This window comes from Salmo salar, unplaced genomic scaffold (genome assembly GCF_905237065.1).
Source record: "Salmo salar unplaced genomic scaffold, Ssal_v3.1, whole genome shotgun sequence".
Lineage (NCBI taxonomy): Eukaryota > Metazoa > Chordata > Actinopteri > Salmoniformes > Salmonidae > Salmo > Salmo salar.
In genome coordinates, this window is record NW_025549352.1 from 67,828 (window position 1) to 92,459 (window position 24,632).

General features: G+C 45.2%; 1 protein-coding gene across 1 annotated transcript; it reads right to left on the minus strand.

Moving 5' to 3' along the window:
- Window positions 1-247: 247 nt before the first annotated feature.
- LOC106563450 (sodium/potassium/calcium exchanger 3) lies at window positions 248-23,557 on the minus strand. The gene is made up of 17 exons (XM_014129043.2): window positions 22,439-23,557; window positions 18,715-18,831; window positions 12,102-12,178; window positions 11,781-11,855; window positions 11,461-11,545; window positions 11,027-11,130; window positions 10,745-10,819; window positions 10,534-10,559; window positions 9,672-9,725; window positions 9,423-9,565; window positions 9,076-9,242; window positions 8,723-8,966; window positions 7,648-7,814; window positions 7,399-7,513; window positions 2,664-2,776; window positions 2,517-2,582; window positions 248-1,490 (listed from the first exon to the last, which is right to left on the minus strand). The coding sequence occupies exons 1-17, from the start codon at window positions 22,545-22,547 to the stop codon at window positions 1,380-1,382; spliced, it is 1,848 nt and encodes a 615-aa protein (XP_013984518.2). The 5' UTR covers window positions 22,548-23,557; the 3' UTR covers window positions 248-1,379.
- Between the last annotated feature and the right edge of the window lie 1,075 nt (window positions 23,558-24,632).

Below are 24,632 nucleotides of genomic sequence, written 5' to 3' on the forward strand. Positions count from 1 at the left end.
AAACAGTAAAAAGTATGGTCTTGTAGACCTAATAATCATTGTACAGTAATACAAACAATGATCGTCCCTAAACGTAGTGAACTATTACCACAGACCCGTACGCATGATATCAAAGGTTGTGACACTCATAGAAACATGTCGTCAATAGTAATAACACTTCTAAAAATGCTAAAATCGTAGATTTCACGTTAGCCTATTATTTACTTAGTTTGTAACAGTACATGTTCAAAAGCAGTGAGGCAAAAATTATTAATGAATCCTCTTTGGAGGAACTCGGTCAGTCACTTTACAAATTCTAGTCACATAATCTGCATCTCTTACGAATACTTCTTCTATTATAAGTCTATGACACATTAACAGCGTTCATTTTTCTTATTGCTTCGTTCATAGTACCTTACTGACAGTTCTATGCTCCACTGTACCCCAGCACTGCTACACATTTGCACAAATGTACACACTGTATCACCACACAACAAGGTAATGTCAGCTAGGGCATACATTGAAAACAAACACTGGGCGTTCCAAACGTAAGGTCAAGAAACGAGGATTAGTCTACTGTATTATTTTTCCATTGGTCACTGCTGAACATTAGGTGTTGCTAAGTATGAAAACAACAAACTTCGGAAGAAAAAGGTTTGTGCTATAGAAAAGACTGCTGTGTGTGTGTGTGTGTGCGTGTGTGTGCGCGTGTGTGTGTATGTGAGTAGGTTCTTCTATCCTTGAGGGGACCTTAAAATCCCCAAGAGTCACCACAAGTGAAACAAGGAAAGTTGTCCCTCGTGGGGACATTTCCCACGTCCCCACGAGGACAAAGGTTATTTTAAGTTTAGGATTTAGGTTTAGGGTTACCATTAAGGTTAGAATTAGGGTAAGGGGTTAGTGGTTTATGGTTAGGAGTTAGGGAAAGTAGTGTTTTGAATGGAAATGCATTTTAGGTCCCCACAAGGATAGAAGAACACAACGTGTGTGTGTGTGTGTGTGTGTGTGTGTGTGTGTGTGTGTGTGTGTGTGTGTGTGTGTGTGTGTGTGTGTGTGTGTGTGTGTGTGTGTGTGTGTGTGTGTGTGTGTGTGTGTGTGAGACTATCCGGAAGTCCTCACAAGGATAGTAAAACAAGGAAAATTCTCCCTTGTGGACAAAGGCTATTTAGGGTTAGGGCAAGGGTTTTAGGTCCCCACAAGGATAGTAAAACGTGTATTTGTGTACAATGTCACCCAAGGATATCCTGTTTGTGGTACATCACATGTTAACTGTAGCACGATGTAGCTGAGGCTGTTTTTTTTGGCTTTAGGACAGAGTATCTCAGGGAGACAGAGGACTTCAAGACGTGGCAGCTGACAGGAAGGCAAATCAGGGTTGACCTTCGACCCCAGCGTCAGCCTCACATCTGCCCAAAGAAGATGGAGCAGAGCAGGAAGACGGCATAGAGTAATATCAGCCCCAGGCCCAGACGGCGGTCCAGCTTCCAGTGGTTCAGATGGACACTCATGACCTGGGAGGTAAGAAGGGAAGAGGGGGATTTGAAGAGAGAACAGGGGATGGGCAGATGGAGAGGGGTTTAATGGAAATGGGAAAGAAAAGTTGCATGAGGTAAAGAAAGGAATAGCTTGGCTATGACTGGGTGATTGCGTAATAGATGGAGCCACACAATGAACTTGTCTAGCACCGGTATGGTGATACTGATGGTTTGTTTAAATGGCAGGTTAGGAGAACAAACGTGGCAGGTTAGGATAACTAATGTGACAGGTTAGGAGAACTAACTTGGGAGGTTAGGAGAACAAACGTGGCAGGTTAGGATAACTAACATGGCAGGTTAGAACTAACGTGGCAGGTTAGGAGAACAAACGTGGCAGGTTAGGATAACTAATGTGACAGGTTAGGAGAACTAACTTGGGAGGTTAGGAGAACAAACGTGGCAGGTTAGGAGAACTAATGTGGCAGGTTAGGATAACTAATGTGACAGGTTAGGAGAACTAACTTGGGAGGTTAGGAGAACAAACGTGGCAGGTTAGGAGAACTAATGTGGCAGGTTAGGAGAACTAATGTGGCAGGTTAGGAGAACTAATGTGGCAGGTTAGGAGAACTAATGTGGCAGGTTAGGAGATGGAGGTATAGGTAAGGAAAAGGGTTATAGTTAGATTAGCTAAAATGCTACAGTTGTCAACAACTTTAATCCCCGACAACTAGTTGGAGCTGTGGTAGCCACAATGGTACAAACCATCAGTATCATAAGACCGGAACCACAACTGGCTCCAGAAAGACTGTACTATACTCTGTCTTGTCTGCCGCCATCCTGCTTGTGGTCCATAACAAATATCTTGTAAAAACCTTAAATACCAGTAAAACTATGATCGTACTGTGTTTGTGGTGTGTAAGAAAAGACTTGTAAAAAGTGAAACACCAATAGAAGTGTGATACGTGTGTGGCATGGCCTGGTATGTGGTTAAATGATGCTCAGAACCAGATGTCTAGTGAAACAGTAACTGATGGTGGCACAAACGCATGCACACACACTTACTGTGAGGAAGACAGAGGCCAGCAGCAGGACGACAGAATACACCAGGCCCTTGTTATTGATGTAGACCTGTGAGGAAGAGGAGGATGAGAGGGGTCTGATGTCGATGATTGTTAAATGTCCATAGAGAGAGAGTTTTAATGAACCCACCAATGATCCGTTGTCCACCACCAGAGTGCGCAGAGCCCAGGGGAAACCCAGCCCCAACAGGATGTCAAAGATATTACTGCCAATGGAGTTAGACACCGCCATGTCCCCCATGCCTGAGGAGAAAAGGAGTAAAGTCAAACTAAAGGAGTTAGACACCGCCATGTCCCCCATACCTGAGGAGAGAGGGAGTAAAGTCAAACTAAAGGAGTTAGACACCGCCATGTCCCCCATACCTGAGGAGAGAGGGAGAGTAAAGTCAAACTAAAGGAGTTAGACACCGCCATATCCCCCATACCTGAGGAGAGAGGGAGTAAAGTCAAACTAAAGGAGTTAGACACCGCCATATCCCCCATACCTGAGGAGAGAGGGAGTAAAGTCAAACTAAAGGAGTTAGACATCGCCATATCCCCCATACCTGAGGAGAGAGGGAGAGTAAAGTCAAACTAAAGGAGTTAGACACCGCCATATCCCCCATACCTGAGGAGAGAGGGAGTAAAGTCAAACTAATGGAGTTAGACACCGCCATATCCCCCATACCTGAGGAGAGAGGGAGTAAAGTCAAACTAAAGGAGTTAGACACCGCCATGTCCCCCATACCTGAGGAGAGAGGGAGTAAAGTCAAACTAAAGGAGTTAGACACCGCCATGTCCCCCATACCTGAGGAGAGAGGGAGAGTAAAGTCAAACTAAAGGAGTTAGACACCGCCGTGTTCCCCATACCTGAGGAGAGAGGGAGAGTAAAGTCAAACTAAAGGAGTTAGACACCGCCATGTCCCCCATACCTGAGGAGAGAGGGAGTAAAGTCAAACTAAAGGAGTTAGACACCGCCATATCCCCCATACCTGAGGAGAGAGGGAGAGTAAAGTCAAACTAAAGGAGTTAGACACCGCCATGTCCCCCATACCTGAGGAGAGAGGGGAGTAAAGTCAAACTAAAGGAGTTAGACACCGCCATGTCCCCCATACCTGAGGAGAGAGGGAGTAAAGTCAAATTAAAGGAGTTAGACACAGCCATATCCCCCATACCCATACCTGAGGAGAGAGGGAGAGTAAAGTCAAACTAAAGGAGTTAGACACCGCCATGTCCCCCATACCTGAGGAGAGAGGGAGTAAAGTCAAACTAAAGGAGTTAGACACCGCCATGTCCCCCATACCTGAGGAGAGAGGGAGTAAAGTCAAACTAAAGGAGTTAGACACCGCCATATCCCCCATACCTGAGGAGAGAGGGAGAGTAAAGTCAAACTAAAGGAGTTAGACACCGCCATGTCCCCCATACCTGAGGAGAGAGGGAGTAAAGTCAAACTAAAGGAGTTAGACACCGCCATATCCCCCATACCTGAGGAGAGAGGGAGTAAAGTCAAACTAAAGGAGTTAGACACCGCCGTGTTCCCCATACCTGAGGAGAGAGGGAGTAAAGTCAAACTAATGGAGTTAGACACCGCCATATCCCCCATACCTGAGAAGAGAGGGAGTAAAGTCAAACTAAAGGAGTTAGACACCGCCGTGTTCCCCATACCTGAGGAGAGAGGGAGTAAAGTCAAACTAAAGGAGTTAGACACCGCCATGTCCCCCATACCTGAGGAGAGAGGGAGAACAGTCAAACTAAAGGAGTTAGACACCGCCATGTCCCCCATACCTGAGGAGAGAGGGAGTAAAGTCAAACTAAAGGAGTTAGACACCGCCATATCCCCCATACCTGAGGAGAGAGGGAGTAAAGTCAAACTAATGGAGTTAGACACCGCCATATCCCCCATACCTGAGGAGAGAGGGAGTAAAGTCAAACTAAAGGAGTTAGACACCGCCATGTCCCCCATACCTGAGGAGAGAGGGAGTAAAGTCAAACTAAAGGAGTTAGACACCGCCATGTCCCCCATACCTGAGGAGAGAGGGAGAGTAAAGTCAAACTAAAGGAGTTAGACACCGCCGTGTTCCCCATACCTGAGGAGAGAGGGAGAGTAAAGTCAAACTAAAGGAGTTAGACACCGCCATATCCCCCATACCTGAGGAGAGAGGGAGAGTAAAGTCAAACTAAAGGAGTTAGACACCGCCATGTCCCCCATACCTGAGGAGAGAGGGAGAGTAAAGTCAAACTAAAGGAGTTAGACACCGCCATGTCCCCCATACCTGAGGAGAGAGGGAGTAAAGTCAAACTAAAGGAGTTAGACACCGCCATGTCCCCCATACCTGAGGAGAGAGGGAATAAAGTCACACTAAAGGAGTTAGACACCGCCATGTCCCCCATACCTGAGGAGAGAGGGAGAGTAAAGTCAAACTAAAGGAGTTAGACACCGCCATGTCCCCCATACCTGAGGAGAGAGGGAGTAAGTCAAACTAAAGGGAGTTAGACACCGCCATGTCCCCCATACCTGAGGAGAGAGGGAGTAAAGTCAAACTAAAGGAGTTAGACACCGCCATATCCCCCATACCTGAAGAGAGAGGGAGAGTAAAGTCAAACTAAAGGAGTTAGACACCGCCATGTCCCCCATACCTGAGGAGAGAGGGAGTAAAGTCAAACTAAAGGAGTTAGACACCGCCATGTCCCCCATACCTGAGGAGAGAGGGAGTAAAGTCAAATTAAAGGAGTTAGACACAGCCATATCCCCCATACCCATACCTGAGGAGAGAGGGAGTAAAGTCAAACTAAAGGAGTTAGACACCGCCATGTCCCCCATACCTGAGGAGAGAGGGAGAGTAAAGTCAAACTAAAGGAGTTAGACACCGCCATGTCCCCCATACCTGAGGAGAGAGGGAGTAAAGTCAAACTAAAGGAGTTAGACACCGCCATATCCCCCATACCTGAGGAGAGAGGGAGAGTAAAGTCAAACTAAAGGAGTTAGACACCGCCATGTCCCCCATACCTGAGGAGAGAGGGAGTAAAGTCAAACTAAAGGAGTTAGACACCGCCATGTCCCCCATACCTGAGGAGAGAGGGAGTAAAGTCAAACTAAAGGAGTTAGACACCGCCATATCCCCCATACCTGAGGAGAGAGGGAGTAAAGTCAAACTAAAGGAGTTAGACACCGCCATATCCCCCATACCTGAGGAGAGAGGGAGTAAAGTCAAACTAAAGGAGTTAGACACCGCCATGTCCCCCATACCTGAGGAGAGAGGGAGTAAAGTCAAACTAAAGGAGTTAGACACCGCCATGTCCCCCATACCTGAGGAGAGAGGGAGTAAAGTCACACTAGAGGAGTTAGACACCGCCATGTCCCCCATACCTGAGGAGAGAGGGAGAGTAAAGTCAAACTAAAGGAGTTAGACACCGCCATGTCACCCATACCTGAGGAGAGAGGGAGTAAAGTCAAACTAAAGGAGTTAGACACCGCCATATCCCCCATACCTGAGGAGAGAGGGAGTAAAGTCAAACTAAAGGAGTTAGACATCGCCATATCCCCCATACCTGAGGAGAGAGGGAGAGTAAAGTCAAACTAAAGGAGTTAGACACCGCCATATCCCCCATACCTGTGGAGAGAGGGAGTAAAGTCAAACTAATGGAGTTAGACACCGCCATATCCCCCATACCTGAGGAGAGAGGGAGTAAAGTCAAACTAAAGGAGTTAGAAACCGCCATGTCCCCCATACCTGAGGAGAGAGGGAGTAAAGTCAAATTAAAGGAGTTAGACACCGCCGTGTCCCCCATACCTGAGGAGAGAGGGAGAGTAAAGTCAAACTAAAGGAGTTAGACACCGCCGTGTTCCCCATACCTGAGGAGAGAGGGAGTAAAGTCAAACTAAAGGAGTTAGACACCGCCATGTCCCCCATACCTGAGGAGAGAGGGAGTAAAGTCAAACTAAAGGAGTTAGACACCGCCATGTCCCCCATACCTGAGGAGAGAGGGAGTAAAGTCAAACTAAAGGAGTTAGACACAGCCATATCCCCCATACCCATACCTGAGGAGAGAGGGAGTAAAGTCAAACTAAAGGAGTTAGACACCGCCATGTCCGCCATACCTGAGGAGAGAGGGAGAGTAAAGTCAAACTAAAGGAGTTAGACACCGCCATGTCCCCCCTTACCTGAGGAGAGAGGGAGTAAAGTTAAACTAAAGGAGTTAGACACCGCCATATCCCCCATACCTGAGGAGAGAGGGAGTAAAGTCAAACTAAAGGAGTTAGACACCGCAATATCCCCCATACCTGAGGAGAGAGGGAGTAAAGTCAAACTAAAGGAGTTAGACACCGCCATGTCCCCCATACCTGAGGAGAGAGGGAGTAAAGTCAAACTAAAGGAGTTAGACACCGCCATGTCCCCCATACCTGAGGAGAGAGGGAGAGTAAAGTCAAACTAAAGGAGTTAGACACCGCCATGTCCCCCATACCTGAGCAGAGAGGGAGTAAAGTCAAACTAAAGGAGTTAGACACCGCCATGTCCCCCATACCTGAGGAGAGAGGGAGAGTAAAGTCAAACTAAAGGAGTTAGACACCGCCATATCCCCCATACCTGAGGAGAGAGGGAGAGTAAAGTCAAACTAAAGGAGTTAGACACCGCCATATCCCCCATACCTGAGGAGAGAGGGAGTAAAGTCAAACTAAAGGAGTTAGACACCGCCATGTCCCCCATACCTGAGGAGAGAGGGAGTAAAGTCAAACTAAAGGAGTTAGACAACGCCATATCCCCCATACCTGAGGAGAGAGGGAGTAAAGTCAAACTAAAGCAGTCTACACTACACCACCAGGACGTCAAGAGGCTGGTCAGGAGTCTGAAGATGAGAGGAAGTTGAAAAGAGAGGTTGACGGGTACCTTGCCGAGCTACAATGAGGCTGGCCATGCAGTCTGGCACGCTGGTGCCCGCTGCCAGGAAGGTGATGCCCATGATGTAGTCTGGGATGTCTAGTGTGTAGCTGATGATTGTGACCTGGTGGGCACACACAGCTAGATCAGAGACAGAGACACCACACACACTCACCCTCTCAATATTATCCTACAACTCCTGGAAAACTTCAAGGAGAAGTTCCAATATGGCCTTACGGCTCTGCTGTGGGTCCTTACCATCCACACCATGAGGTAGGAGAAGATGGCTATCCACAGGGTGGAGGCCACGAAGGTGACCATGAACCAGCGGTGCCAGCGTGGGTACACACAGTTAGGCACAGTGCAGTACAGCAGCAGGCCCAGGGGCCACGAGATCAGCCACTTGACCCGCGCACAGCATCCCCCTGCCATACACACATGAACAACAATATACTGTCGGTCACAGACCAGAACATACCAGAGCTGACACCCACTTTGTTTTCCTCTAATGCAATTTCAGCGAATGTCAGGGAAATTGTCTGCAGCCCTTTACACCCGTACCCATATACGGGTTGAAAATGGCATATTTGGGCACTAATAAGCCCTAAAATTGGAAAGCAGTGGCTGTACAGTAACTTGTTATACATGACGTCAGAGGTCTGGTTCTGCGCTTCACAGCTCTGAATGGGTTTTGACTGACAGCTGTTCTGAACTTGAGCACCGCGCACGACAAGAAGTTGCTCCCATCCCTCCCGCTAATTGGGCAACTTTTACAAATGTTTTGTTGTCTGAGTGAGGGAAATGCTGTATATTAAGATGACGCAATGTATTTTGAAAGATGAGGCATTGAGGATTACAATAAATACCGCTTTGATGGCAGAAAAGCAATCCAAACACCTGTGAGTCCAAATGTGTACTTCACATTTTCAAATCCTAAAACTCATGTCATATACCGTGTCAACGTTTATGATCACTATGTTTGATGTAGAGTTACAAGATTACATGGCGTCATACCCGTGGTTTTTCTGAACAGTATTGTGAACAACCGTAATTGTGTTTTGGTGGGGATGCAGGGTTGTGTTCCAAATTCAACTACTACAAGTGTGCTTGTTCTAGTTTCTCAACGGCACAGCTAGGAGAGCTAAAAAAAAGCACCTTATAGTCATAAAAGTGCATTGAAATTGCGTTGGAACTGTGCACACTTTGGAGAGGCGAGTGGCCACTTAGAGATACTTCAAACCCTTGTAATTGGTTTTGTCTTATGTTGCAACTACCCCACATTTTATAATGTTACTGAATGTATCCAGAGTATTTTCAGATTTTGTTATATCACCTGGCCAATGCAGAGGCCTGAATGGCCCATCATCATCCTCCTCCTCTTCCTCAGTGTGACAGCCCTCCGCTCCTGGCTTCTCCCCCCCTGCGTCTCCTACCCTGGCCTCGTCAGGGGTCTGCTTCTCCACACTGCCCCCATTCTCCAGACCTCCAGAGCCCAACCCTTTCAGAGGGGTGCCCCCTGCCGTTGGGCTGGCATCCCCGTCCAGCTGGCTGTTGGGACTCCTGATCAACCTCTGTCTCTGTGTGGGAAAGAGAGAGAGAGTGTGAGAGCGAGTGAGAGTGCACATTAGTTCTCCATAGTGGCTTATGTAGCCCCTTGTTGATGTTCCTCCAGTCTGAGTCCAGTACCTCACTGATGAGCACACGGCCTGCCATGGTGAGCCTGGTGCGAGGGGAGAAGTGGGGGCTGATCATTATGCGCAGGCCGGCCTCGGAGAAGGACAGCTGGTGGGGGTTGAGGATCAGGAGCTCGTCCACCATCACCACTGGAGGAGACTCCTGACCCTGGGGTTGTCCTGCAGGGTGAGGGAGGGATGGGAAGAGGGGTAACACTTTACCTAAAGCCAACAGGCAGGTATAATGCATTATGATGCGGTTATAATGTGAGACTTGTAATGAGCACAACAAATCAATAACAGCCACAGCTTCTAACACTCAGACAGTGAGAGCTGTAAGGAGCTCCAATCCATACAGACCTTTCCTGAGCAGCACCATGTTGGTATTACAGGTGAGTCCGTCCTCTGCCATCTCCTCGTCTCTGAGTCCCTCACTGACAAGGCAGCACTGACCCCGGCCCCCAAACCGACGTTGCACACATCCCCTGATCTGGGAGTTGAACCTGAAACCACAAAACAGCTGTCATATGTGAAACACAGCACAAGCAGACACTAGTTACATGCTCTGTGGGTTGAGGACTCTTGTGAGAGGTGTTTCAGCATACTCACTTCATGATAACAATGTAAACTCCATACATGGTCATTAGGAGCACGGCCTCCCACCTACAATCAGAGAAATACACAGTTCAACTACCACCTAAAACCAGTAAACTGTTCAATCAGAGAAATACACAGTTCAACTACCACCTAAAACCAGTAAACTGTTCAATCAGAGAAATACACAGTTCAACTACCACCTAAAACCAGTAAACAGCTCAATCAGAGAAATACACAGTTCAACTACCACCTAAAACCAGTAAACAGCTCAATCAGAGAAATACACAGTTCAACTACCACCTAAAACCAGTAAACAGCTCAATCAGAGAAATACACAGTTCAACTACCACCTAAAACCAGTAAACAGCTCAATCAGAGAAATACACAATTCAACTACCACCTAAAACCAATAAACAGTTCAACTACCACCTAAAACTAGTAAACAGTTCAACTACCACCTAAAACTAGTAAACAGTTCAACTACCACCTAAAACTAGTAAACAGTTCAACTACCACCTAAAACTAGTAAACAGTTCAACTACCACCTAAAACCAATAAACAGCTCAGTCAGAGAAATACACAGTTCAACTACCACCTAAAACCAGTAAACTGTTCAATCAGAGAAATACACAGTTCAACTACCACCTAAAACTAGATAACAGTTCAACTACCACCTAAAACTAGATAACAGTTCAACTACCACCTAAAACCAGTAAACAGCTCAATCAGAGAAATACACAGTTCAACTACCACTTAAAACCAGTAAACAGTTCAACTACCACCTAAAACCTGCAAACTGCTATTTTACTGTACTTTTACAATTCTGACGTGTAACATTGAGACTTTTGGCAGCATTAATCATGATAAAACTCACCAGACAACTTTTGCATCGTATATAACCTACAAAGAGAAAGTTAACACATTAAAATAGTCACAGCTGCATTTCATGCCATCATTTCACTATGTACAGGCAGATTATACAGCACCGTAATTGTAGAGCACAAGTAAGCTACTGTATACTGGTCTCTAAATGCATTTGATTGTGTGGTCTTAATTTCCCCTCCTCCCTCCCTTGTCTGCCTCACCAGGATGAGAGCCAGCACAGAGAAGATGTAGTAGGTGGAGTCCCTGAACAGAGACCACCATGTCAGAACCACCGTCTGCAGAGGGGGAGGAGCCACACAGAGAGATTCCACTAACAGACAACCAACACACAGCTCAATCAAGGTGAAGTCCTCAGGTTCACTCAGCCAGTGCATGTGTAGAATAATTTCTAAAATACGTTTCCATGTATTCATAAGCTCTTCAGCCATAGCTAGCTACACTGTTAAGACCATAAAGGTGTGTAGTCTTTGACAGGTCTTTACCTGGCCCGCAAAGATGCCACAAACACCAATGATGACCAGGATGTTGAAGACGGCTGATCCCACGATGGTGCCGACCCCCACGTCTCCTTTAGTGATGAACACACCTGAGATGGAAAGAGAGGTGTGGGAGGGGCTGTAGTGACAATTACATTTTAGTGGATGAAACCGACGGTTATCCCAATGTGTTCTATAGGTTGATGTAGAATGAAAGACTATTCATATTGACATCTGCTGACATCATATGGATATTTGTAGCATTACATGATACACAAACATGTTCATTTGGATGGATTGAAGCTCCATGGCAAGATGGTGAAAGTTATGGGCCATTTGTATCAGTCAGTGTTGGGCATAATGTATAGTGTTCATTGACACAATATTGGCCACTGATATCAGGAAATATAAGGTGAAATACAGAGTGATTAAGAACTGACCAATGAGAGAGGTGAAGAGCTCTGGTGCTGAGCTTCCTGCAGCCATGAAGGTTGCCCCAGCCACATCCTCACTGAGCTGCAGGTTCTGACAGGGACAGAGACAAGGGGAACATTCTCACACAATCATAATACATGATCAAGAAGCACTATGTCTTTGTAGAAATACATGATAACAGAAATCCTCTTCAGCCTGTCTTGCACAAAGTTTAGATTTTAAATGTGTCAACTAAAAGTAGTAATAATGTAGTGATAAAAGGCAGCACATGGTGCCTCCTTCTTCCTGTATCCTGTACGTTAATTGGTGTTGTTGGTTTTCTCACCTCTGATATTTTCTCCAGGGAAGGGACAAAGTAGTCATCACAGACAATAGCAAGAGCGTAGAACATGTAGATAGCCTAAAAGGTACAGCGAGAGATGAAAATAGAGATACAATCCGTCAGGATGTGATAAGGAAGTGTTTAAGTTATTCAGTTCATTTAGGCAGGTGTACTTCACTGTGATTGGCAGATAAATGATATTATGAAGCATCTGAACAGATGGTATTGCACTGTGTGGCTGCAAAGTATCATGGTATCATGGTTGTTGTTGTGAGGTGTGTTAAACAGGTGTGTTTTCTGCGTTGTGTGTTATGGGACACTCACACACAGCACATGTAACAGCACTGCTCCTGCTTTCAGCTCCTCCTTGGTGAAGATATCTTCTGGAAACTCATGGACGGCTCGGGGAGAGAGATAACAGTACAACACAGTTAGACACAGACACGAGAGAGAGAGAGAGAGAGAGAGAGAATGGAGGTGGAAAAGGATAGTCAACAACAACAGCAGAGGGGGAAGGAAATCAGAGTCTTGCGCTAATCTGACTAAATGGATGTCATGCCGCTCAAGACCAAAAGCAGAACAGTCATCAAACTGGCACATTGGTTTGTAATAACATTGCTTTCCTGTCCCTATATCATCATCCTTCTTATCGTAAAGGACAGATACAAGCACCGTAATAGCACAGCAGGCCTTCTGGAAGAATGGATGACAATTTCACCAAATTGCTTTCCAGGTCCAATCCTTTCTGAAGGAATACAATGCTATATCAAATTAAATTGTATTTGTCACATGTGCTGAATACAACAGTTTTAGACTTTACTGTGAAATGCTTACTTACAAGCCCTTAACCAACAATGTAGTTTTAAGAAAATATAGTTAAGAAAATATTTACTAAATAAAGTAAAGTAAAAAATCCAAAAGGTAACACAATAAAATAACAATAATGAGGCTATATACAGGGGACACTGGTACCGAGTCAATGTGTGGGGGTACATGTTAGTCGTAGGGGTAAATTGACTATGCATAGATAATAAACAGTGAGTAGCAGCAGTGTAAAAACAAAGTCTATGACTTGGGTAACTGGAGTCTTTGACAGTATATAGCTGAAGGAGGCACCTTGAGGGTTTGTTCCTCCACGGTCCGAAAGGAATTGCTGCAGCTAAGCGTCAGGATCTCGCTCAGACTCCAAGAAATCATACTTATCCGCCTGACACACAGCAGCCTATAACTGATCTATGGAATTGCTCCCTCCATGCAGCCAGACACCTGTACAGGCTAGCAGATGCTGCCCCCTGGGCCGTGTAGAGAGAGAGGAGCAGAGGAGCAGAGCTCTGAGGAGGTGTGTGGAACAGCTGGTTTCTGCTCCTCCAGTCCTCAGGTGTATGTGAGAGTGTTAGTGAAAGCTTCCCCTTGGTTCCCCCAGCGTGACGAGCAGAGGAGAGGAGGCTGCAGCCTGGAGAGCACAGGGCACTGCAGCTAAATCAGTACTCAGACGTAGGGGAAAATGAACTTTAACAACTGGGGAGCCCAAACCTATTAATAGACCTGCTGCTCTGAGGCAGGCAGCCCTGGGAAGCCTATAGAGCCAGTCCCACAATGCACGCTGTCTGACGCATGCTGCACAACTCATTCTACACCAAACACACTTCCTATAATATACATGCTACACATCACATGATGTATGACACACACTACCAAACATAGGCTTCATGACATATACTACACAGTATGCCCACTACATGCCATCAGCTGTGCTGTAAGTCTATGACAGCATGCCATTCTGAAGCTTCTCCCTGTAGATTAGGAGAGCACACCTCTCATGTGATCAAGGCTATTCGATTTTGATCCTTGAATCTGTAGTGTGAAGCAGAGAGGAGAGGGTACCATATGGTCTAGAGGTCTGTAGGATGACAGTGTGCTTCTATACAATGTCCTTCTATACTGTGTGTGTATGTGTACAGCATATGGTTATCTAATGTTTCCAGTGTTTAATTGCTATATTGTAATTATTTCGCCACCATGGCCTATTTATTACCTTAACTCCCTTATCTTACCTCATTTGCACTCACTGTACATAAACTTTTTTTTTCTACTGTATTATTGACTGTATGTTTTGTTTATTCCATGTGTAACTCTGTATTGTTGTACGTGTCAAATTGCTATGCTTTATCTTGGCCAGGTCGCAATTGCAAATGAGAACTTGTTCTCAACTAGCCCACCTGATTAAATAATGGTGAAATATATATATATTTTTTTAAATAATGTACATCTAATGATGTAATCAACATTCTGAATCTGAGCCTCAGAGGGTGAGGGTCCCTTTCTCTGCCTCTACTCGGCTTGTACTTCCACCTCCCAGAGAACTGTGGGGAAAGGAGCTTATTTTGCTTTCTGGCCAGCTGTTGCACTGGGGCAGGACCTGTTCACTAAACCATCCCAGCTTAGCATGTCAACTGTCTGTCAGATTATCATGAGAAAGAGTGAGGCAGCATCTCACTAAAGAACGTGGGTACACATCTGCATCTTATCAGTGTGAGGACATCTGTGCTGTAGTTGTGGTATTATTATCATTTTCTGTGTTCCTTATCCTATAGCTGTGTTTTGGAAAGCGGGCCAGATCTGGATCCTGCCCCAGGTCCCCAGGACATCTAGCCCCAATACACAAGGCCCCAGTTGAACGTGTCTATGCAAATGCCGTGCTGAAACACGCGGCTCAGATGAACGTTTTGATGGGTTGCTTCGGTGAAAGCAGTTGCCATGGAGACCCTCTCCCTGGGGACTGTGGTTTCTTGACGGGCGGCAGTGGGAAGCCAATGACGGCTGCGCGAATGGTGAGAAAGGGGGAGGGAGGGGAATGTGTGTTTACCATGGAATTGGCTTATGAAATATGAAAAAAAGAGAAATGACAGGCAGCTCTGGAGAGAAATTTCTAAAAATATGTATTTTTCCTTGCCAACCCTCAGGAGAGGTCTGAGAGAGCGAAAGCATACGAGACAGTGTTGGCTAGGAATTGTATTTGTGAGGATGCTCATCCTCTGTTCCATTTACTAGGCTTTTGTCACGGGACTACTGATTGACTAGACCAGCCGTAAGATGATTTACTATATCTGAGCTTGGCTTCCAATACTGGACATAGGACATAATCACCTCTCATAAAATATACAGCCTGGGGGCGGGCGAGGGCGGGGCGTGGAGCTGCAGCAGCGTTCACGTGTTTCTTCTCTGGCATCACAGGCTCCGCTCTGCACCACGCACCCTCTCATTACATCTACTAGTGTTACATCTCTGTGTGCCTGGTCTCCTATAGATCTCACAGGGTGATGTTTATTGTCATTAATCTTACCCTTGAGGAAGAACTGAGAGATTTCTGCAAAATTGGCTATATTATCGTAGAAATTCATGAAGACAAAAAATGAGCTTTTTGGTCTTAATTTAAAGTTAGGGTTAGGCATTAGGGTTAGCAGTGTGGTTAAGGTTAGGGTTAGGTTTACATCGGATTTTGTGACTTAGTGGCTATGACAGCTAGTGACCCCTCTGCAGAGCTGCCTCAAGAGCAAGATTAATGACAATAAATGCAAACCTGCATAGATCTCTCTCTGAGACACTAGATCTTATCTTTATTCACACTGTGAATGGGCTTGATCTTATTTCATTTCATTGATGATCCAATCAAGTAACTAGAGAAGGGTTCAAAATGGACATGTGATGTAATCTGTGTGTGTTCCTGCGTGTGTGCGAACCCATAAGTATGCTTGAGTGTGTGTTTAATGCCATATCATTCCGGATTAAAAGTGAACCCCCAACTAAATTAAACCGCTAAAGCTGTGAGATGATCTCCACTTGAGTCACTCTGCCGCAAGGGACTTAAGAGTGTGACCGAATGGCAGGCAGAGGGAAGGAAAGAAAGAGATGTTATTGATTGAAAAAGCTGCAGGGTTTTCTTGGAGTCAAGCTAAGGTATTGAGTGAAACACAGAGTAAAGTAGTCTCACGCACCAACAGAAACAGCACCACTACATAGACTGAAACCACTACAACAACCTTTTTTTAACCCCTTTTTCATGGTATCCAATTGGTAGTTACAGTCTTGTCCCATCGCTGCAACTCACATACAGACTCAGGAGAGGCAAAGGGGCCAATCTGCACTGCTTGTTGACACATTGCTCAATTAACCCGGAAGCCAGCCGCACCAATGTGTTGGAGGAAACACCGTACAACTGGTGACTGTTGTCAGCTTGCAGGCGCCTGGCCCGCCACAAGGAGTCGCTAGAGCACGATGGGAAATCCCAGCCGGCCAAACCCTCCCCTAACCCGGATGACACTGGGCCAATTGTGTGCCGCCTCATGTGTCTACAGGTCACGGCCGGCTGTAACACAGCCTGGGATCGAACCCGGGGCTGTAGTGATGCCTCAAGCACTGCGATGCAGTGCCTTAGACCGCTGCACCACTTGGGAGGCTCTCACTACAACAACCTTGCATTTTTTATCCCGAATCAAAACATTTCTTTGATTTTATGACATAGTCACGAAAGGCCGACAAGAGCAAAAATAGTCAAAGTTAATCCAACCACACAAATCTCACCAAACCTCAATAACCCCTCCTTCATCGGACAAAACACTGGCTGAAATAATTTGAGAAATCCACCGGAGACCTACAGTGGGAGAACAATCAATAAACTTTAGTCCCTCACAGGAGATTACTCCACCTGTTCATACACATCACATGCAACTATCCATCGTCTTAAAGCGTCAAGTCTCAATGTTATGTTGGTGGCCTGGGAAACAAAGGACACTACTGCAGTAAAACAATTAGAATGCCACCACTAATACCCTATCTGAAATGAAGACGGGTAGCTGTGAGCCACATTTTATGTTCAACCACACACAGAGCTGTCGGTGAGTGATCTCCACCCTTAACCTAGGACCTTTAAGTCATCATCAGGAACCAATGTGAACTCAGAGAGAACAAGGATTCCAGAGAGACGGGACGGGGAGCTAAGGATATTCTCCCCAATTTACAAAGACTTCAGAAAAAACACAACTACTCCCATGTTTAATGGTTGCATTAGTGACCATTTGCTTTATTTGACAGCCATAATAAATTACTCCCCTGACAAAACTCAAGGTCTTTTGAAAGGAAATATCATTAGAGTATCTATCAGATTCTCTTTTTCAGTTCTCTCCTGCAACCACTAAAATATCTCTGAGGAAAAAGAATCCTCAAACCGACTGGCTCTGTTGCTTGCCGAAAAAACGAATGCATAAAAAACACGTGCCATCGTTATTTATTCGATCTGGATCGTTGAAATGTTGCAGAGAGCACAATAAAAATGTAAAGGTCATTTCCGACTGAGCCGACATCTGCAGCATTTACCATGAATGCAGTCTCCGCTGATACGGGAACATTGTCTGTATATGTCAATCACGCTGTAACGCTGAACTTCCACGATACGGATTGAATAGAGCCCTTATTAAAATGCATGGGCTTATCTTCTCCCCCCGGTTTATTTTTAGCTCGATCTGGTTGTTCATTCTGCCTCGGCACTTTGAATGCTTGAAAGACAGAATTATCTGGGTTTCAAAATGTAGCATTCAGTTGCTTAGCAACGCTGGCCTCAAAGGGTTGTCGACTGAAGGCAGACGCTGCCATCTCCGTCTTGTTACACAGCGGGGGGATGGAGAGAGAAAGAGAGGGAGCGATTGAGAGAGGGAGAAATAAAGTAAGATATAGCAATAGACGGGGAAACCGCGGGAGATAAGGGGTAGGGGGTACTGAAACCTCACTTCCGCTATCCCCAAGATAATATTCCTAGAGGTCTGTCTGAGCTGGCCGTTTGGATTATGTAATCATTAGCAGTTAGAGTAAACAGAGAATAGGGGATTTATGTGAAGATAAAGATGAGTAGCCTGCCCTGTGCTCTGTAACCTAGGAGTAGTGCAGCCCTGAAAGACCTAATGTCATCTACCTGCCCACAGATCCATCAGCCTCTTGTTCTATGACCTGCATTTACCCTATGACCCATAAGGGAGTTGTGTCCTTGTCAAAGATACTGAGGGAGGTCTGTTTGTAACAGAAAGACCACACATCAAGTGCTTGCTTTATTGGTGTTGCAGGTGCACATATTGCATTAATAGTTCTCTTCTGCCAAGTGGAAATCTAGAACGATTGTGGCAGGTGTCCTCAGGGAGAAAGTGGTATCTAATGCAGTTCATACATTTTCATATCGCAGACTGAAATCACTACACTGTGCATTGCTCAGTCCTGTTGTCCTGCTGCAGAGATCTCCCTATCTGTCTTCAACCCCATGTCCTCCACTGTGTTTACTTACTGTTTATATATTTCCTTGATTCTTCCATTGCACAAGTCTGGCATGGCGCTCTAACCCCTCCATACAGAACCTTTCCTCTGGTCTGGCAGCCAAGTTTGAGACGCACAGTTTACAGAGCACAGATTCCTGACAACCACTGCACTGCTGCCTCAGCCCACATTACCTTTTCAGTTAACCCGCAGGGGAGAGCCAAGGTTCACCAGCATACACACAGCATACCCTCACTAACCGCCTTCCCAAAACACACACACACACACATTAACACACTAAGTCACATCTACACAGCTTAGACACTCCTGGAGCCCCTCAAGTGTTCCACACAGTTTGGGAAATAAATATTTAGTCAACAGACAGTTTGTGCATCGATGTGTCTTCAGGACTTGTAGGCCTCCTATGGAATCTGTACATAATCAGCTAATGCTAAGGAGACTATTGAGTACAGAGATACTATACAGTTTGAATGGTCCCTGTCAGCTGTTATTCTCTGAGGAGACAATCATATAACGCTGTGTGCCAGAGGACATGGTAGGGAACATACACTTTTGTCTAGAATGGGGATCAGTGGAGGTTGAGGTGGGAGAGAGGTTTGGGGCTGTGAGGCTGACTCACCTGGTCTAGGAAGGTCCAGTGTCTGGTTGTCTTCTGTCCACTCCTCCTGCATCAGCCTGCGTCTAGAACGAACTGGAACACCCCCCTCTTCTGGCTGAGACCCGGACGACTCCGGCTCTGTTGAAATGTTAGTCAACTGATTTGTAATTTGAGTATTTTATTGCACTGAGACTCATCAAAAGACCAGTCCAAAGTCAAAACACTATCTTATTGGACACAACATTGAAAGGCTTTGTGTTTTAGTGCAGATGTGACAGATAATAAAAATACAGGCTGGAGGAAGCAACCGGAGAGAGTCAGCAGAGGAGATCATGTCATCTTTTATGAGCACACTCATAAGCCATTCATCATGTCAGCACTGCAATCTCCTCACGGAGTAAATCCCTGTTCTGTATCTCTCTGTTGATAGCCTATCTCTTTATTTGGACTTCAGCTATTAACCACTATATATGGAAGGACAGCATCAACAGTGAAGACCTCCACTGATGTACTGTATCTGTGTCATTGTCACCTGAAACACAGAGATAACTGCTGCCACTCACTGAGATCTATGTCCAGAGCCCGAGTAGACCAGAGCAGACCAGTGCAGACCAGAGCCCGAGTAGACCAGACCAGAGCAGATTAGAGCAGACCAGAGTCCGAGCCCGAGCAAACCAGAGCCCGAGCCCAAGCAGACCAGAGCCCGAGCAGAGCAGACCAGAGCCCAAGTAGACCAGACCAGAGCAGATTAGAGCAGACCAGAGTCCAAGCCCGAGGAAACCAGAGCCCGAGCAGACCAGAGCCCAAGTAGACCAGACCAGAGCAGATTAGAGCAGACCAGAGTCCAAGCCCGAGCAAACCAGAGCCCGAGCAGACCAGAGCCCGAGCAGAGCAGACCAGACCAGAGCCCGAGCAGACCAGAGTAGAGCAGACCAGAGTAGAGCAGACCAGAGTAGAGCAGACCAGACCAGAGCCAGCCAGCCAGGTGGGGGCCATTACCCTCTACTCCGGTTGTTTAAGAGATTGCTTGATCGCTCTCTGTGTCCAGTCTGTTTCATGATCACTCTCCGCTTTGTTTTACTCTACAGTCCAATCAACGTGTTGCACTAGGTCTGAGAGTGGGGATGCGGAGGCTTTCATGTGGAGCTGTCAAGAGGAACCTGGGTAATATGAAATTCAAATGGGCCTCTGTCACAGATGGTGCCGCCATTATCACACTCACACCACGACCACACATCACAGAACACAGGGCTCCAACCCAGACCCAGACGAAGACTTTGGCCTGAGTCTCGTCTCTTTCTATAGAAGATGTGGGATTCACTCCTCAAGATCAGCTGTCTGGTGCATTGTAGGCATTGTTGTTGAGAATTTTCTTGCACAGTAGGAAATCTAAACTTGTAGTGTATTCAAGGTTTAAAAAGGCTTCAAAAGTTTATAATTTCCACTTTACAATTGCAGACTTTATTTGCCCTAAGGAAAACTGTATCAACCCCTACAAAAAATCTTAATTCATTATAATCCACATAACAGTTCACATTTCCTAGTTCTGCAGGATGATTTTCCTGTTTTATCAAACTGGCTCAAATTAAGTTCCTGCATCTGCATGGTCAAGCCTCGAACTAAGCTGGAACTGGCAATCAATGAAAAAGCCTTCAAGAACAATTGCTCTACTATAGCAACTAGTAGGCCTGCCACTAGAATGATGCTGTATGGTGAACATGGCAAATGAATACATTTATACAGTAATACACATCTTGCCATTTGCCATTAGAAAGATACCTTAAATAATTTCTCATATTTTTTCTCAAGATTAGGCCTATTAATTAATATATGGGTTAAATGCATCAAATCAAACTTTATTTGTCACATGCGCCAAATACAACATGTGTAGACCTTACCGTGAAATGCTTACTTAAAAGCCCTTAACCAACAGTGATGGTAGTTATGAGATAGTGAAAGTTTAGTCGGGAAAACTGAAGAATATGACAGCTAATAAAGGAGAATATGAAAAACATCAGAACACTGGTTGTCAGAAGGTTTGTGTCATAGCTTAATCTATGAATCATTACATGAACTCATACTCTCTCAACCTGAAAATCACAGGACTGGCCCACACAATCTCACACACATACAATCTCACACACACACACACACACACACACACATACACACACACACACACACACACACACACACACACACACACACACACACACACACACACACACACACACACACACACACACACACACACACACACACACACACACACACACACACCTCTTGATTAAATAATTTTACCTGACCATCTGTTGTTTCATAGCTGAGTATTTTAACCCATCCTCCAAGAGGAAACCAGGAGACCTAGAGCAGTAGAACCAGGTCTGTAGAGAATAGGGCCCCTATAGGCTAGATCCCTCAAACTCAACTCTGGACCTCGAAGCCAGTTCCACTGCATTTTTTCATTGTTCCCCTCTAATCAGGGACTGAATTAGACCTGGAACACCAGGTGTGTGCAATTCATCATCAGGAAGAACAGAAAACCAGCAGTCTCCGGACCTCGTAGTGTAAGAGTTGAGCTAGATGTTGACCATGCACTGTTCATACAAAGGATATGAATAACTGCATGCCATCAATGTTCTCTTTAGTTCATACACTCATCCCTTTACACACAGTTTATATGCTTATCTATTTTCTCACTGTGGTGCAATTCCAATCATCCGTCTTCATGTTACTTAATGCAATGCTTGATAGGGATATGTATTCTCTGGGTTCCCTTCAGAGTAATTGGTTAGACTCTAAGAGGTTCTGTGCAGGTGATTGCCTGAGATGAGAGGTTCTGAGAGGATACCAGGCTGGAGCAGGGGGGTGATGCCAGCAGCATACCACCCTGCATCCCACTGCTTGCCTCTGAAGCTAAGCAGGGTCAGTCCTGGATGGGAGACCAAATGCTGCTGGAAGTAGAGTTGGAGGGCCAGTAGGAGGCACTCTTTCCTTTGGTCAAACAGACAAGAAAAAGATCCCAGAGCGGTGATTGGGGACATCGCCTGGTGTAGGGTGTTGTTTATTGGATGTGATGTTAAATTGGTGTCCTGACTTCTGTGCTCACTAAAGATCCCATGGCACTTATCATCAGAGTAGTGATGTTAACCCTGGTGTCCTGGCTAAATTCACAATCTGACCATCATGGCCACCTAATCATCCCCAGCTTCCAACTGGCTCATTCATCCCCTGTAATTATTCACCAGGTCATTGCTGTAAATGAGAACGTGTTCTCAGTCAATCTACCTGGTAAAATAAGGGTTAACAAAAAAATTATGCTGAAGATTCAATGTGACGCACAGTCTAGGTGCAGAATATTGGGGGGATGGGACAGGGAGGGGATCATCCAATCTGTTGGTTCCAAATCTCTCTCTTTCATCCCATACAGCCTATTATCAATATGGTTACATAATGATTATCTTGCGAGAAATTAAATAATCTTGCATATTTAGCCGATGGCAGTATTTAATTGTACATTTAGTGAATGAAGAATGTGAATGAGCTGACAGATCGATCATTTCCACCCTTAGGTATTATAATACAATCTGTGAAGATATGAAAATGTCCTAAAATGTTATCAACTTTAAAAGGAATAGTAAAAAATATGTGATGCTAAAAAACACCCCACATTTACAAGCAATAATATACGTTAATTTACATTATGCAAAATGTACCCATCATTATTCCTTGTGGAAAAACTCACCTGTCACGTGCGCGACCTGTGCGAGCCAAATGACCGCGAGAAGCCCAACTCCACAGCAGCAGAACCGCTGGAAGGGCCGCCGTCTCCCTGTCTGTACCGCCGCCTTCATTCCGAAGTCGGACCCTCACCAGTCAAAACATATCCGTTGCGGTTACGGTCAGGTCGGTTTCCACTTTTCACAGCTTAATTGCACTAGGCTACACTTTCCTCTGCAACTTGAATGTCAAGTTAGTTGATTGTGTAAACCAGTGCTAAATCGTCGCAGACTGTAGACTACTCAATTCGGATTACAATATTTTATTCTGCCAAGGCGCACCGTGACATCCATGCCTTGAGATCACACAAGATTACACAAGAGGAGGGGTGGATGCAGAAGCGATGAGAGCACTTACAGCCTTCAGATCGGTGGACAGATTGAAAGGTCGGCGACAGCAGAATCCGGTTCAAACACGAGAGTTTAGGCGCTGGGTAGCGGTACGGTCTTTCTGCCTTGACACTATTACCACTCTGGTTGTGAAGTCGTGTCGGTCGTCGTGTTGTGCGCTGTGTTCGTGTGCGCCACTAGGCGGCGACATGCTCGGCGTCATTCAATGCATAGAGTGCAACAAAACAAAATCCTAACACTGTGCTGAGCCAATTTTCTAAGATAGCCTATATCCTCAAGCAACCAGTGTGGCAATTTGTCATCTGAACATAGTGATAGAAATTCTTCATGAGCTATGAATTTACAAGAGACAATTTTAGGCCAAGGCTACTACTGTGTTACTGTAGTCAAACAACAAGAGTGATGTGTTTGGCAACGTGCAAAATTGGCCTGGTTTTAACATTTCACAGACATTATATCTGAAAAGGAGTGAGCCCCCCACACACACACACATTGCTACACATCACCTGAAACACACACTCTCTCTCTACTAATCTGACACACACAGACACACACACACCAGTGCATGCTGTCTATGTTTACAGAACATCGGTGAGTCAAACCTGCATTAAAATTAAGCCCTTGAGCTATGTGTGACACGTTTTGCTCTGGCCCCTAGTGAAGATTCTGCCTGCAGCACCAACCCCAAATAAAGACATAAGACCTGGTATTGTTGTCATCAGCCCTTCTCCAGGTGTCAGGCCAGGGAAGATAAAGAGCTTCACCGTGGCTGGTGTTTAGGAAAGCTTTCCAGAGGACAAAGTCCAGGGAAGTGTTTTTGTTATGTTGTCTTGGTGTGTTACGAATCACACTTTTGTGGAATGAGATTTGGAAAATGTATTTGCCTTTCTTTACTGTATGCACTTGTGAAGACATTTAACATAGTCAAACAGGCCTTAGTTTTCTGTAGAGTTCACTCTGTGTGTATGTACATGCGTGTGCACATGCATGAGGAGGCAATATATAGTCAATTCCATTAAGTAAACACTTCCCTTCCTTTATTTAGTCCTACTGTCATTACAGCACGTTGTGACTTTAGTTTCACATGCAGTAAAACTGTTCAGACTGATGGTAAGGCTTTCCATATGAACATTTTCATTCCAAAACACTATATATACATTTTCTGAAATGTTGGTAAATTAGCTTTTATTATTTAAAGAACTTTTGAAAGAGATTGGTGTGTTTTTTCACTATCTAATCATGGCATGTTCAATGACAGACAAGTATTTGTTTAAATCTATCACTTGATGGAGACACAAAATGCTAGGTTTTACACAGTCAGATGTAACAAATAACTACTTCTTTATAAATAAATGTACAAATGATACATTTGTGACATCAATATTTAAGACATATTTTTTTTTTAAATACAGTAATATGAGATCTGTAGAACATTTACAGTGTAGTCATTTAGCAGAGGCTCTATCCAGAGACACTACAGAAGGGAGTCATTTAGCAGAGTCTCTTATCCAGAGACACTACAGTAGGGAGTCATTTAGCAGAGTCTCTTATCCAGAGACACTACAGAAGGGAGTCATTTAGCAGAGTCTCTTATCCAGAGACACTACGGTAGGGAGTCATTTAGCAGAGTCTCTTATCCAGAGACACTACAGAAGGGAGTCATTTAGCAGAGTCTCTTATCCAGAGACACTACAGTAGGGAGTCATTTAGCAGAGTCTCTTATCCAGAGACACTACAGAAGGGAGTCATTTAGCAGAGTCTCTTATCCAGAGACACTACAGTAGGGAGTCATTTAGCAGAGTCTCTTAT

Excerpts from the sequence above, each read along its gene's own strand:
- LOC106563450 (XM_014129043.2), bottom strand. The coding sequence starts at position 22,547 with ATGAAGGCGGCGGTACAGACAGGGAGACGGCGGCCCTTCCAGCGGTTC. Across the intron at positions 9,726-10,533 it reads TACGATGCAAAAGTTGTCTG|GTGGGAGGCCGTGCTCCTAA; the intron begins GTGAGTTTTATC and ends CTCTGATTGTAG. Across the intron at positions 7,815-8,722 it reads CAGGCCTCTGCATTGGCCAG|GGGGATGCTGTGCGCGGGTC; the intron begins GTGATATAACAA and ends TGTGTATGGCAG.